A 17,500-nucleotide genomic window follows, 5' to 3' on the forward strand; every position below is an offset into this window, starting at 1 on the left:
GTCATATCCAGTGAGGCAATTTTTACGCTATTATGCTGACTAAGAAAATATAAGACGTACAAAATATAATGCTTCTCAATTTCAACTCGGGTAGTATTCATTAACCCCTACTGTGAATCCACAAAATTCCTGTGTTTGTTTCACTCTGCTATATTTATTAATTAGTCATTTAATCTCCGTAATTATTGTGATGTGTTTTTCTATGCGAGTTATTTACTACTAACATCTGATTATGTCCATAGCACCCAGGTAAAGGTTTCGTTTCTTTTATCAAGTGTTTATGCAACCTATACGAATCAAGTCAGTTACTGCATTGTTTTAGCCAGGTAGAGCTTTTATACCTCAATACCCGCAAATTAATGTGTTGGAATTTTACTTGCATATCTGTTTATAAACAACAAAGACAATTTACGTTTCGTTGTTTCTATTCGTGTAAATTATTTTGCCGTTAACTTTCGTCATTAAATTCTTTTTCTCGCTCAGATAAAATTTATTTATTCATTTAAGCCAAATTAATATCGGATCCATAACCCCATCCCGAAATCGCTTGGCGAAAGCTGGTGTTGGCATCTAGCAGAAATGCTATACCCTCGGGCGCTGAAGGTGGCGCCCATTGCCAAAAGCTACATAATGGGTGGGGTGGAGGCGATAAAACTAGGAGTCAGAGCCCTTGTGATGGTCACAGCCATTCGGACTATCAAGATTGTTCTGACCTTGTGCCAAAAATCATCAGAAAAAAATTATTTTGTTCTAGACAAAAATCCTCCCATAAACATCGTTTACAATTTTCATCTAAGCTAGTTGGAATTGGCTGGTCTGGGAGGATAGTGATCACATAAACAAAATGAATCTAACAGGAATTTGTGAACTGCAAGAGAGAATTCGCTTATGGAAAACTCATATAATGCTATAAGTAAGTGATATATGGGTTAACGGAAAAGCACAGCAACATCAAAAGGCACAAGACAAACGCCAAAGTATCCTGTTATGACTACTTTTCTGCAAAATGAAGGATCATGCAGATGAAGAGAGCTTGAAATGCTATTAACATGTGAAGCAAACTGAATAGCGTACTCATATGTGGAGTAATATAAGACAGGAGGAAAAATTATAGCTTAATAAATGTTCAGTTAAAGCTAACAGCGAATAGATATGGCCATAAGTTATAAAAGACAAGGACCTAGATAAAAACTCTGGTTGAATGGAAATCTACGCCTCTCCTCTTCACCCGTTCTGGTGTGAGGATCTATCAGATTTCCTTGTCACACTATATTTCAGCCCTAAATACCTATCATGTAACCAGCGAGTTGCGTGTTGAGTAACCTTCGTCATGTATAAATAAAACGCCTGCCTTCACAGGCGTCTTGGGCTGTCACTTCTAATTCATAGCGCACGGCTGATTATCTCCAGGGCAATCGACTTCCTTCATCGCAAACGCCGCCTTAATGGATAGTTCATCTTCTGTCCCGGTTGTATTATAATTCTGCTCTTAATTTCGATCCTTTCTCTTCTCTTAGCTCTTTTTTCTCCTTCTGGCCATTTTCATTCTTAACCATTGTGTCTATTTTTCCTCTATCTTCCAAAGTATTTTTTTCTTTCTCAAATATTCTTCAGACTATTCTTTGATGGAGTTACTTTCCGATGTGAATTTTTTTTTTATCCTTTTAGCCTTTCCTTCTAGTGATTTAGATTCTTTCTCTTCTATTAACTCTTTTTTTTCTTCTTCTGGCCATTTTCCTTCTTAACCATTGTGTCTATTTTTCCTCTATCTTCCAAAGTATTTTTTTCTTAAATATTCTTCAGACTATTCATCGATGGAGTTACTTTCCGATGTGAATTTTTTTCTTATCCTTTTAGCCTTCCCTTCTAGTGCCTTTTCCCTTCTTTTCATAACCTCTCTGTATCAAGTGTCACCCAAAAGCGAAATGATCATACTGTTCACCAAGAAAAGAGAAAGATCCAAAACTTACGTCAGCAAAGATACCGCTGGCATTTAAGCGCACAATGTAACGGCGCATAAAATCGAGAGAGGGTCACATCACAAATGGGCCAATGACAAGCATGACAGATGGGAGACATCACCCGTGACATGAAGTGGAGTCAGAATCGACAAAGGCCAAAATATGACTTTTAGGGTTCATTTAAGGACCAGGGAGTTTTTCTTTGTGTAATTGATATGTCAGCAAGTAGGGTTGTCCTGTTTGTTTGAGTTTTTGAATGATGTCTGGTGATGTCTTCTTGAACATACAATGGGACAAATGAGGCTTCTTTTGTAGTGTTTTTATAGTATTCAATGTAGGTCTGTTTACGCATAAAGCTTAATGGAATATCCCAGAGCATATGGCTGTCGTGATAGCATGTAAGAGAGCTGATGAAAAACTTAATGTGCATAATAGCGTCGCGCCACCATGATATGAAAGTTGCGCAAATAACGCATCTGTGTGTTGCCAAATTTAACAATGTAATGTATACGACGTTACAAAATTGCATCAAATACTTACCGCCTTATACGTGAAGTTATGTATATAGTGGTATTACTATTACCAAAAGTATATTCACAAAATTAAAGTAAGAAGCATGAAAATAATGCCGAAATAAAAACATATACATGTATTGTTATACAGTTGTATTAAATCGAATGCAGTTTACTAAAATAGCTCTTAGGAATTAACACAAAGTAACACAATACTGCTTATTCGGAAGAATTATAGTGAAATTCTGCGCCAGACCCATTCATTTTATCTAAGTTAATATCGCCCGTAGACATTATTAGATATCATGGAATATGTACTCGAATAAATACTGGCTGGAACCCTCTCGGGCACAGAATAACAAACGAAATGTAAAAGTAAATTGAAAGAATTGTGTTATTTTTCTTTCTTTTTCTAAATTCATAATTATTTTTTCATTAGTTTATCAAATTAAGGTTAGCCTTGACAACGTCTTATGTCTTGTTTCTTTTTATAAAAATATAAAAGAGGGAAATGGTTTTGCTTATGTTTCTATACTTAATGAACGTGTCATTTGGACTGTTTTTGCAATACTTTTCTCTTCACGATTTTTTTTTTTTTTTTTTTTTTTTTTTTTTTGTACCCTTAAGGCTCACAGCCTCATTGGACTTTGTTTTCCTATTCATTACGCTCACCATTTCCTTCCAAATTAAAGTTAAATGCTCCCTAACGGCTGTCATTATCAAGGTCGTGAAATATTTATTTACTTTCCTTCACGCACATAAAACGAACATGCTCTCTCTCTCTCTCTCTCTCTCTCTCTCTCTCTCTCTCTCTCTCTAGAGGTAGTCCCTATTAAAGTACCTCCTTCCCCTTTTCAGAGATCTTTAGTAGTCCTTTATCCACATTACCAGAAAATCATTTTTATCTGCAACATTTCCTGTGCAACTTTATCTACCACATGAGACCACCAACACCCCTCCACTCCCACCCATCCTCCACCCCACACTCACCTCTTATCCTTGATCCCCAATAGCAGTTCCACCTCATGTTAGTCACTAATTAGAAAAAAACTACTCATCCCCCAATATCAATCTCCAAAAACTATAACTCATCCTCAACCTGCCAATGCACCTCCTTTCCATGTTCAATCTCCACCTCCAACCAGACTCAATCTTTTTTCTTAACCTCCACCGGCAAATCGTCTTCTCTTCTCACTTGCTCGACGACAATCCCTTCTCATTTAAAGCATCAAAAACAAACAAATTTTCCTATTCCAGCATCCGACAAAATAAGAAAAAAAATAAAAAAGATTCCCCGCCTATTACACAAACCAAATAAGAAATCTCCCCTGTATAATAATAAGCAAGTGTCTGGATATATATATATATATATATATATATATGTATGTATGTATAATATGTGTGTGTATGTATATGCTGTCACGCTGAGCGGCAACCACTCAGAAAGCTCAATTCCCCCACGCAAATTGCCCAAACTGTCGTGTTGTAGATAAGTAAGGGTGAGAGTGGGAAGGGTTGAATCTGTGTGTGTACATATCTATCTAGATATTTAGATATCATTTTGACAGGTCGCGTACACTAGCTACTAAATAAAAAGGTAAACCTCCCGTTAATATTCCTAGAATCAGTCCCCCCCCCCCCCTCCCCCTTTATACATACTCGGATATCAACTGTGAAATCTCCTAAGAGCGATTTGTCCTTTGGCCAAAATGAGAATGAAAAAGCTCCCGTTTGCGGTTCTGGCGGCAGACCTCAATTACGACAGAGAGCGCCGCTCTGAAACGCTTATAACCTCCTTGGTGGGTTCTGGTAGGTGGGTTATCACCTCAAGATGTTATACGGCCCCCCTTCGAGGTTGGCATAAGCTCCCGGGGTTTGAAGAAGGACGCTTCAAGGGGGGCCACTTTAAAGGAAGGAGTTGTTGTCTCTCCTTGCGCGTTATGAGATTTTTTATTGTCATTATTTACATCAAAGGAAAATAAGGGAAAATGAATGAAAATGGAATAATGCGAATAAAACAAATGGTTCTTCTAATATATGTCTTGGAATAAGTTCTGAAGACAATGGCAGCTGTTGTATATTAATGTTTACTTGACTTGTCCCATCTTCATTTTTTTTATTTATCTAAGTAGAATAAAGGATAGGGTTAGGTTATGAAAGCAATGGATGTTAATGATAATCTGGTTTATTTTATTTCTTTGCATACATTGAAATAATAATAATAATAATAATAATAATAATAATAATAATAATAATAATAATAATCCTCATCTTAATTATTTTGAAAATAATAGGATAATATTCATAAATCTAATTGTAAATATATCGCACAATATTGTACATCTCACAGGCATCAGAGAATGAGAAATAATCATGTTAATTTATGCTGAATATTCTAAAACCAATTTATATTATAATATTATAGTCATTTAAAATATTATCGTCCTTTAAGGTCACTGTATTTTAGCGTGGCTGGGACTTCGAAGATAGATATATAAACAAACTGGTTTATTATGAAAATAGAAAATCTTACTATATAGATGCATCAATAAATACATCATTGATAAACACCTCAACGAAATGTATTCGCGTTAATAAAGATATCAGTGTATATATGCATGAATAAACTCAAAAAGAATCTTATTATAATCAAATGAAAAACTATCCAACGAGTAAATCAAAATAGAAACAATGTCTAATCAAATCAAAAACTATCCAACGAGTTAACCAAAAAGGAAACAATGTCTAATCAAATCAAAAACTATCCAACGAGTTAACCAAAAAGGAAACAATGTCTAATCAAATCAAAAACTATCCAACGAGTAAACCAAAAAAAAAAAGGCAATGGCTAATCAAATGAAAAACTATCCAACGAGTAAACCAAAAAAGAAACAATGTCTAATCAAATGAAAAACTATCCAACGAGTAAACCAAAAAAGAAACAATGTCTATTCAAATCAAAAACTATCCAACGAGTAAACCAAAAAAAGAAACAATTTCTAATCAAATCAAAAACTATCCAACGAGTAAACCAAAAAAAGAAACAATTTCTAATCAAATGAAAAACTATCCAACGAGTTAACCAAAAAAGAAACAATGTCTAATCAAATCAAAAACTATCCAACGAGTAAACCAAAAAAAGAAACAATGTCTAATCAAATCAAAAACTATCCAACGAGTAAACCAAAAAAAGAAACAATGTCTAATCAAATGAAAACCCGTCCAACAGCCAATGTTCAATCTTCCGACTTGACAGCAATTTGATCAAGTCAAATTATAAAACATCATCCGGTAATGACTCGCTAAACAACGGTATGGGATGGAATAATTGCAATTAACAGTAATTGGATGACATTGAATTCATGAGTGATTTTTTTTTTGTCCCACTCAAAGGATAGTCATTAACGAGAAATTAAATACAGATAACAAAAAGATGATAATTGCAGATCCCGTCTGGGAAATTTTGATGAGACAATAATATCTAAAAGTGAATAAAATTTTTAATAGATAGTTTTAAAAAAGTTATATATTCTTTGGGAAATCGTTTAATTAATATCATGTGAAAGACAATCATTTGAAAAATGTAAATCCCTGCTGAGATTATGTGATCTACTATTAGGAAAAACGTAAATTGTTATCATAGAGGTGTAAATCTTTCTAGAAAAAAAAAAGTTATTCCTGATAAAATTTACCTTATATAAAAAAAAAGACTAGAATTGAGGTAAACGAGTTACCAATGCAAAAAAAAAAAAAAAAATAAGTACATAACCATTGAGAAACATCAATTACAGTCTGAGAAAAGAATTAATAGAAAAATATTCAGAGTTACCTACAGTGAGCTGTAAATTACATTTGAAAAAGGGTAAATTACCAGAGGGAAAAGGACAAATACTTGTAAGGAAAACGTTGATCACTAATAAAAAGTCGTATAACCATAAAGGAGAGGGTAGAATCGCCAGCGAGTAAGGGAAGGAGAAAATCTGTTAGAAGAGCTATCGATTTCTGCTTATAAAGGTGAGAATTGGAATAAAGATAATAAGTACAATGTTAACTTAGAAGGAATCAAAACTAAAAAAAAAAAAAAAGCTTTCGTTAGCAATTGGGTGAATATTATAGGGAGGAATTGGTGAAAAGATGGATAAGACATTAAAATGAATAAGATTTAGGGAAATTATTTACACTAATAATAATAATAATAATAATAATAATAATAATAATAATAATAATAATAATAATAATAATAATAATAATAATATTGCTTGTGCTCTAAATGTTTATAAGGTTTAATTAATCTTTTCTCACAGACCATTATGGTACCAAGCTAACACAAGACACGGAGAAATTAGAAGAAGAACAAGACATGCCACTCCACATACTTTGAATCATAGCAGGCTAACTGCACCCAATTCTATTTACAAGCTCAAGATAATAAGTCAAAAAGGTCCCCAAACCTGTTATCTATTTACAAATAAATATAACCTTGAGAAGAAAAATCTACTACCAAGTATAGCCTACTAAATTTTATTGCTAGTACACTCGGGCACACTTTTCTATCTTATTTCTCTTTTTCTTATTTTAGAGTTTTTATAGTTTATATAGGAAATATTTATTTTAATGTTGTTACTGTTCTTTAAATATTCTATTTTTCCTTGTTTCCTTTCTTCACTGGGCTATTTTCCCTGTTGGAGTCCCTGGGCTTATAGCATCCTGCTTTTCCAACTAGGGGTATAGCTTAGCAAATAATAATAATAATAATAATAATAATAATAATAATAATAATAATAATAATAATAATAAAAGGATTCAACATTTACAACCCATGCCCTTTGATGGACGTAAAACACTCTTCGCCAGACATGGTAAATCCATCATCGAGCGATGACTGAGAATGGTGATCAATACCGAAGCGATGAATTCCCCCACAAAATCATGTGTTACTCTTTCAATGAGGATGAACAAATATTCGCCGCTTTTCCCCAATGCGAATCTCTACCTTCAAACGATGAGTGAAACATCAAGAAATACGAGGAGGGATAATGAACATTTATCGAGTTTTATTACTCTGACGTGATATGTTCCTGACACGCGTCTCTGTAAACTTTATATTTTCAAACTGTATTTTCATAACGTTAAGCGGGAAAGAAATCTCATTGTTTGTTATTTTTTTTGCTTTTCCTTGAGGTTAGGTGAGGCATAAGAAAATATTTAGCCTTGAAAATGCATCTAGGATTTGGAAGAAATCCTTTTCGTATTGTTTTAAATCTTGTTTTTCTAAGTTCTTCATTTTAAACAAAGCTCAAAACATTATAATGAATTTACTTGCATAAGGACATCAAGGTCTTGGAAATCTGTTTTTTTTCAATTTCCGCTTATTAATATTACAAAAATCATAAAGTACAGAAAAAAAAAAACCATAAAAATGAAAATAAATATATTTCAGGATCTTGATATATCTTAATGATAATTTCAGGTTATTAAGGATGACTGAATTTATGTATATGAAAATAAACATGGATTACTTCACTAGAAGAAAATGAAAATACAACGTTAAATAAAAATGCGCATAGTAACGTAAAATATAATCCTTTCTCGGGTGGTTTTTAAATGTAAAGGCGTCTGAGCATAACTCTCCTTAGAGTATAATAAAGATTGAGCTGAATTGGACCTTGGACACGGAATATATAATAAAATTACGCCGTTGTTGCAAGAGACACTTCCTTCTTATCACAGCCAACTAACTAAGACTTTTCTAAGACCAAAGAGTCGTTAGTTTTCTTCCGCCTACTCTTCTTAAGACTCTTCAAGAGCTTAAAGTCTTTTCTCTTCCTATAAAAGAGTCTTGAGACGGCTAATGAGAAAAGGCTGACGCTGCTAACTACAGCAAATTCTGAAGTTAATTTCCCGTATTATTTCTTCAATTTGGGAAAAGGCGGCGTCACACTTTGTGGGGTTTAGGTGAAATAAGAAAGGGAGGAAAAGTTAAATAGAATTATTGTTGCCCCGTTTGGATGAGAAATCTCAAGAACAGCTAAATAAAAGAATGAAATGGACAATAATGAAATCAATAATAATAATAATAATAATAATAATAATAATAATAATAATAATAATAATAATAATAATAATAATAATAATAATAATAATAATAATTATTATTATTATATTATATTATTATTATAATAATAATTATTATATATATATATATATATATATATATATATATTATATATATTATATATATATATATATATCTCTCTATATATATATATATATATATATATATATATATATATATATACAGTATATATATATATATATATATATATATATATATATATATATATATATATATATATATATCTGTGTATGTGTGTTTGTGTAATACTTTTGTTGCTAAATATTTAGACAATCAGCCGATGCCAATATTTCCCTTTAATGATTACTTGGTTACTCTGTACCATAATTTTCCGAGCAAGAAAACTTCCTGATCAAAATGTGTTTTCCATCTACAACAAATTTGTTGTTGTACATGAAATAACATTTGCTGACCAAAAATATGTCCATTCAACAAAAACCATAAAATGTATCTATCTAAATTGACTTCACTGTTGTTTGAGAACAGTCTAAGTCCCCTCTCATAACTGTCCTTCAGATAAGAAAAAATCTCTTCAACATATCTTGTTATGCCACATACCTTCCAATTTTCGCCAGGACCCGGAAAAAAAAGGGGCAAGAGATGGCAGGGCCAAGATTTTTGGAACTCAAAGCAAAGCTACTAAAACGTCGACAAATACGAGAAGCGGAAGACATTCGTATCCCAATAACCTCCAAGGTCTTCGAAACACAAAGCAACATAATAAAACGTCAGTCCGAACCAGCAAATGAAGATATCTCGATCCCAGCCGGACAGATAACACCAACATAATGTCAGTGATTCTGTTGTCTCTTTTCAGGAGAGCAAATAATTATATCCTTTTTTGTTTTTGCTTTCTGGTTATCTCAGTATCAATCTAGAGTCGTGGATAGTATAATCCCGGACTTCTTCGCTTTTCTTCTTCTTTGCTCGCTTGGTCACACTTGGGTGACTCGGCTGTAAACACGGGTAGCCTTGGCGTTTAACTTCATGATTTTCAAATATTTTCACTTAATCCCCTGTAATTTGGTGAGCATATATATATATATATATATATATAGAGAGAGAGAGAGAGAGAGAGAGAGAGAGAGAGAGATATTTATACATACATATATATATATATATATATATTATATGTATGTGTTTGTGTTTTCTTTACCATCTATCTTTGAAAAGGTTGTTAAGAAAATTAATGAAACGTTCAGACGAACTTTAACTATTCATTATCCTGATATACATGTTTTTTTGTTTTATTTATTTATGACCAAATTTTCCAAAATAAATTTTGTAATCTTTATTTGCTACAGTATTTATTGTGCACGTTTCTAAACTTATTATGATTATAACTTTTATGTTCATCCAATTATTTTTGTATTGTCAAAATGTGCTAGTGTATTTCACGGGATAATTATTTTTTGAAAGAAGATATTCATTCATATCAATAATCATCATATTCATAATAACAACTATCCTCATCCTTCTTTTCAAAAATAATCCTGAAAATAATGACACACGATGATTCAATGATAAACTGTAATAAAGTTAACGATAACAAGAGAAAATTTTACACAGCTAGAAAAAAAAAAAAAAAGGAAAACTTGCGGCTTCGTTGTTAGCTTCAAGGACTTGATGATGAGATTTCCTGCAATTCGAATTTCGGTCAGATAACTGCCTTGAACGCAATGGAAAAATCCTTCGTTTTCATCTGATTGTTAAAACTCTACAAAACCTCCCTGATAACCCTGACGGCTGACTGTGATGCTACAGACAGCATTCGCCTTGTTCTGAAGCATTTCAGCGTTTTCCGATTCTCCGACAGCAACTGAACCTAAATCGCAATTAGCAAAAACTGCACATTTAACCATGCAAATTATCTCATGGTATGAATTCGATGGAGTCCACTGTACAATTTCAAAAAGTTTCTCTTCTCGAAATTATTGTAGATTGTTGTTTGGTAATTATCATGGTTAGAAATCAATCTGTCATTTTTTTAATATCTATTTTCTTGCACAATTACTCTCATTTATAAGTCCTTTACTCATAAACGGTATATTTTTCTTGTGTTTGGAATGGGAGATTTCTAAACTCCCCCATCAAATGTCATATTTAAGAAAGAAATTGTGAAGAAACTAAAGTCTTTGTAGCTTTTCTGGTATATTTTGGCACTAATAATAATAATAATAATAATAATAATAATAATAATAATAATAATAATAATAATAATAATAATAATAATAATAATAATAATAATAATAATAATAATAATAGACATTATTATTATCCTTATTTAAAAAAAAAAAAAAAAAAAAAAAAAAAAACACTCACCCTGAAGTTTTTTGAGGACAGCCACCTCCATCTTGAGGACCTGCTTGGGCTGCTTGGCGGATTCCAGCTTGAGGGCGACCTGCTCCCGGGTCACCAGGTCCTGTCCTTCGTAAATCTCTCCGAAGCCACCTCCACCGATCTTTCTTACCTGGAGGAGGCGAAGAAGGGCAGCTATTAAAATCTGACTAAAAACTTTAAATTTTCTCTGAGGGTGGAATAATGAATTTTAAGTAAGGAATGTTGAAAAAATCTCGAGTCTGAGGCACACTTAATTTACATTTAGTGAGATACACTGAACTTAATGAGAGGTATATCGAATTTTCATTTACTGGGGAATATTGAACACTCACTAAGTAGGTAATTTTGAGTTGACAATAATAGAGGAAAAATTAAGAGGTGAATTTTGTATTTGCAGTAAATAACAAATTCTGAATTATCGGTAAGATAGTAATAAGTTAAAAAAAAAAAAAAAGGTATATCAAATTCTTAAAGAATATTCTTATTGATAAATATTGTATTTTGAGTTAACTATAATAGATGAAAAATTATGAGGTGAATTTTGTATTTTCAGTAAATAACAAATTCTGAATTATCGGTAAGTTAGAAATAAGTCAAAAAAAAAGTATATCAAATTCTTAAAGAAAATTCTTATTCATAAATATTGTATTTTAGTATAGAATCAATATGAAGAGCTTCAAACTCTCATCAAAGAAAATGTGTGAGAAGTAAGAACGTAGAAAACATTAGGTGAGATTTAATCAACTAGAAAGGGAGATTCTGATCTATATCAAAAAATACATTTACAAAAATTATATAAAGAGATATTCTAAAATAAATAATAATGTATATTCGGATAGTTGTCAATCAACCAAATTTTCAAACATGCATAAACACACATACACAAATATATATATATATATATATATATATATATATATATATTTATATATATATACATATATATATATACATATATATATATATATATATATAATTTATATATATATATGTGTGTGTGTGTGTTTGTGTGTTTTCTTTTTTATATCAGATAGAGAAATAAGCATAAAGAAAGGAAAGAAATATAAACAAGAGATAGAACGGTAGGAGAGAAAGTAAAACTATTTCTTTTATGCATTACAGCTGACCAAAGGGGGTTCCTGTAAATTCAAGACTAATCTTGTAACTATTAAATTCAGAGAGAGAGAGAGAGAGAGAGAGAGAGAGAGAGAGAGAAATTTGTATTAATTGTATGATAATTTCTCTATAACTATTTTAATTTCTTCTTTCCAAATTGCCTTTGGAGATAAACATATTCTTCCACAAAATTTGTTAAAACAAACGAAATTTAATATTTGAAGAAAATTACAATAATGGATATTGGTTCAATGTAATTTCATGTCAAAAGGATATAACAACTTCATGAGACCTCATTTGCACATTCTGATGAATAATGAATGAAACTATTGCGTCATCACCTTTCAAAAGAGCATAATGCATACATTCCCGATTTATTTCGAAATGTACCTCTTGCTACTCCGTTTTGAATTAAACATGAATTAAAGCACCTACTGAAATAATGAACAGCCTGAGGCATAATCTTTTTCTGAAAGCGAAGGGTGATTCATCAGCCCCTAAGACTGAAGAAGAAAATCTTTGAAAAACTAAAAGTTTGAGAAATCAAAACGCAGTAAAGATGGAGACAGTTTCAGAAAAGAGCGATAGTTTCGGAAAAGAGCGATAGAAGATGAAGAAAAATTGTGCACGCATACACACACAAAATGAGAAGAAGAAGAAGAAAAACAAGAGGAAGTAGAAAGAGAGAGAGAGAGAGAGAGAGAGCGCGCACGCATACACACATAAAATGAGAAGAAGAAGAAGAAGAAGAAGAAGAGAGAGAGAGAGAGAGAGAGAGAGAGAGAGAGAGAGCGCATACACACACAAAATGAGAAGAAGAAGAAGAAAAAGAAGAGGAAGTAGAAAGAGAGAGAGAGAGAGAGAGCGCACGCATACACACATAAAATGAGAAGAAGAAGAAGAAGAAGAAGAAGAAGAAGAGAGAGAGAGAGAGAGAGAGAGAGAGAGAGCGCGCACGCATACACACACAAAAAGAGAAGAAGAAGAAGAGGAGGAGGAGAGAGAGAGAGAGAGAGAGAGAGAGAGAGAGCGCGCACGCATACACACACAAAAAGAGAAGAAGAAGAAGAGGAGGAGGAGAGAGAGAGAGAGAGAGAGAGAGAGAGAGAGAGAGAGAGCGGTGGGGTAAAAATGCCACGCAACAGGGTGAATGAGTCGGCAGCAGAAAGGGAAAAATTGTCTATGATCCCCTTGGTCCGACATGACATGACCGAGGTCGGTCAAACCAATCACAAAAGACCTTGGGAGAGGAGGAGGAAGGAGAGTTGGAGGGGCCCAAAAAGGGCGATTGGAGCCCAATTAACGTCCTGAAAAAAAATGAAGAGACTCCAAAAAGATATTTTCAATTCGTAACGTCTGGTTCTCATCTCGATAGTATTGAATGTTGTTTTTTTTTTTTTCTTTTTTTCTTTCTTTTTTCAAAGGACTTTCGAATCTGAGACGATTATCCGTTGAGGAAAGTTGATTGAAAATTGAAATGAATCTTGCAATGAAAAGTGAAGGTATATATGAGTACAGCAAGGAAGGAAAATTATACGAAATAGCTGAAGTGATTAAACGTAACTTGAAAATCTTAGTCTTCCATTCCCTGCAAGATTTTGTTACACTTAAATTAATTATTTTTACTTGATCATTCTGCTACGTTATTGGTTTATGATCCTCAGTTCTTTTAATTTCGTTCAATTTCTCAAACAGCCGCTCAATAACTTATCTAAACACGCATATATATATATATATATATATATAATTTATTCATATATGTGCATTTATATATATATACATAAATATATGTATGTATATATATACATATATATACTGTATATATATATATATATATATATATATTGGTAGATAGATGGATATATATACATAAACATGCATGCACATAGACACACAAATAACACAGACACATTTATTTACATGCATGCATATATATATATATATATATATTTATTTATATTTATATATATACATATATATATATATATATATATACTGCACATGAATTTTACCAAATGTTTATCTTCATAAGAGGTAATAGTTAGATTTATTCAGCAATAATTAAACTTCAAATTTCTAATCATTAACAATTCATAATTTGTATCTTCAATACTCAATTCGATATCTATTTTTCGTTTTAGGAAAATTCTTCAATGGTCCAATACATTCCCTAAAAACTCTCATCATTTAAAAAAAAAAAAAAAAAAAAAAAAAAAAAAAAAAAAAAATTTGCTTCAGTATAAAATATTCGGAAACGTTGAAAGTGTTGAATTCTTATCCATTTCAGATTTTTAGAAATATTGATTGTCAAAATTTAAATTCTAACAATCTATTATGCTGTTGTTGACTTTTGATATTGGTCAAAGCACCCATTTTTCATATCAATTATATATCAAATTTCCTTTCTGATTCTAACATTTTTATTTACTTTCACGTTTAGCATCGATACAACCTTTTACATTTTCACTTTATTTTCTACTAATGTATTTTACACTTTCAATTTCATGTCTTTTCCTTCATTTTCTTATTTTACTTTTCACTGAAAGCGTACTTTGTAATTTCAGCATTAAATTTCTATTATATTTCAATGATATCAAGTTTATCTCTATGCGAACGTTTTGATGATTCAAATATTTAACGTTTTTTAACGTAGGTTTCGTCAAAGCTTTTTACTTCTCTAATACAAAATGGTATATCCTTTATATGAGTTATGCCTTCCATTTCATAGCATATTTAATCATAATAATCTTCACTAATACATTCTTCATATTTCTATAGCACAAAAATAAATCACTATTTATTCGTATATTATATTTCAAAACAATGAGTAACATTGTAAGTATTTTGCTCTAGTTAAATTTTAATCAAAAGAAGGTTCTTTTTCATATATAAAAAGTTTAACCATCTCATTTTCTATTTATCCTTTCCAATCCCTTATATTAACATTTTTCAATTAGTAAATTCACTCTTCACCTACTGATTGATTTTTCGATGACACCTTTAACATATTGCATCCAAATTAATCCTTCGATTATCTAATAAATTTCTTTATTCGAACTTCAAAGAATCATGAATTCATATCTTCCCTCTTTCTTTTTCCATTAGTCATTCTTTACGAGAGCCCTTCTTTTATGGGATTTCGGAATATGCACCTAAATAAGTTGTTTTCATTTCATTTATATATTTTCATTTTCAAATCCATATTTGTACATTTTTCTAAAACTGCTTTGATAAAAAAAAAAAAAAACACCAATTTTTAAAGCCCCCAAATCCGGGTTAATCATCACTTTTACAATATTTTTATACTTTTTAATTTTCAAAACTGTCGAATCATTTACTGCATCACTAAAAAACACTTTTAAGTTTTAAACAACACCAATTTTAAAACGAATATCTTACACTTAAGGTTTTCACTTGTATCACTTGAAATTTTTGGTTTCTGCTATTTCGCCCTTTTTTATTTATTAACTTAAAAGATTCCAGAATTTTCAGCTCCCCCACTTTCAATAACAATTATCGAAATTTTCTATGAAAAAGTTGAGATTTTTCATTTATTCCCTTATTCTTCCATGGAATTTGTAACAACCACAAATTTACTGACACTAAGAAATGTATTTTTCTTATTTTTTTTTTATTTTTTTTTTTATATTTTCTTCTTATTCCAAATACCATTATAAAAATATCACTTCCATATACGTGTTTAAAAGATATCTTATCACATTCCCTGTTCTTCGGTAATATTTCCTCAGTTCAGACATTTTAAATGCCCCACTCATGCAAGCCGTATTATTACTTTGATTAATAATCATAAAATTAAATACTCTTAATTCAAAAATTATTTCCTCAATTCCAAATACATACACATACATACATGAATTCATACATACATACATAGACATATATTTACATTATGAATATATAAACACACACATATACAGTATATATATATATGTATATATATATATATATATATAAATATATATATATATATATATGTGTGTGTATACATATATATGCATATACATTATATAATTATATATATATATATATATATATAATATATATATATATATATATATATATAAATATATATATATACATAAATATATATATATATATATATATATACATATATATATACTGTATATGTATAAATATACATATATATATATATATATATATATACATACATATATATACATATACATATATATATATATATATATATACATATATATTTACATATATCTTCGTATATACATGTATTGCTGGGTTTATTTCATATTCAGTTATCGGTTTTCTCATTTTCCCATTTCCATTTGCCCCGAATTGCCCAACTGCATTTATTTTCCTCTCTCCCCCAAACCCTATTTCAATTCCCTCTGATTCCTTATTCCATTCCATCAATCTCCTGAATGTTTCACCTGAACGTTATTTGTTTGGTTTGCTCTGAACAAGATCTTCTTGATATTTGGGTTCAATACTACAATTACATTTAGTCGTGATTTGGATTTACATAGGAAATTTATTGTTTTATTGAGAGAGAGAGAGAGAGAGAGAGAGAGAGAGAGAGAGAGAGAGAGAGAGAAGAATTTCATATATATATAAACATATATACATATATATACTTATATAAATAAATAAATAAATAATATATATATATATATATATATATATCTATATATAAACATATATATATACATATATATATATATATATATATATATCATTAGCTTTAACTTGTCCACTACAAGACAAAGGCCTCAGACATGTCCATCCATTCCCGTCTGTTTATGGTCTTTCTATGCCAGTTTATAGCCGCATATGTTCTTAGCTCTACGTGTGTGCTTCTCTTATACTATAGTTTAGGGCTAGATTTCCTAGATGCTTCAAGACCAAGAGCCATCGTCCAAATGACTGAGACTGTCTAAGGACTTTGCACTCCAGATCATTGCCGAAAGCCAATAATACAAGGGCGTCAAAATAACCAGCTTTAGCTCTCACTACGCCGCTCCCCCCCTTACTTCCGACTTTCCTTCCCTAGAATTCTATAGAATAGGGGTGATACAGCCAAAAATTATATGGGGGAAAGGGGATTTGGATCGGTATTTTAGAGGATCGCTCCTTTAGTGAATTCCTGTGGTTGATGACAACAATCATCTGTTCGAGAAGGGTATGTGGTCGGGTTTCCGGGATGCTCAGGATATCATCTCTCTCTCTCTCTCTCTCTCTCTCTCTCTCTCTCTCTCTCTGTTCAGGGGGATAGCAAATACGTATCTCAACCTTTACGCAAGGCAACCAAAGTGTTGGATATTATTGATTAAAATCCCTTATCTAATATCACATTGCACATTAAATTACAAAGGCGTGTGATAGCATGTGGCATGTGGACGATGCCACGTGTCAAAAGCCCATTAAGTGAGCAAAGGCAATCT

The 17,500-nt window shown here is 31.3% G+C and overlaps 1 protein-coding gene across 1 annotated transcript in view; it reads right to left on the reverse strand.

Annotated features, from left to right (window-relative positions):
- Positions 1 to 17,500, reverse strand: part of Asator (tau-tubulin kinase asator) — a 117,504-nt gene that overhangs the window by 91,331 nt on the left and 8,673 nt on the right. Inside the window, 1 exon segment of the mRNA XM_068359819.1 lies at positions 10,932 to 11,079. Within this exon segment, the coding sequence (XP_068215920.1) occupies positions 10,932 to 11,079 (148 nt within the window).

Source organism: Palaemon carinicauda, chromosome 36, assembly GCF_036898095.1.
Source record: "Palaemon carinicauda isolate YSFRI2023 chromosome 36, ASM3689809v2, whole genome shotgun sequence".
Classification (NCBI taxonomy): Eukaryota; Metazoa; Arthropoda; class Malacostraca; order Decapoda; family Palaemonidae; genus Palaemon; species Palaemon carinicauda.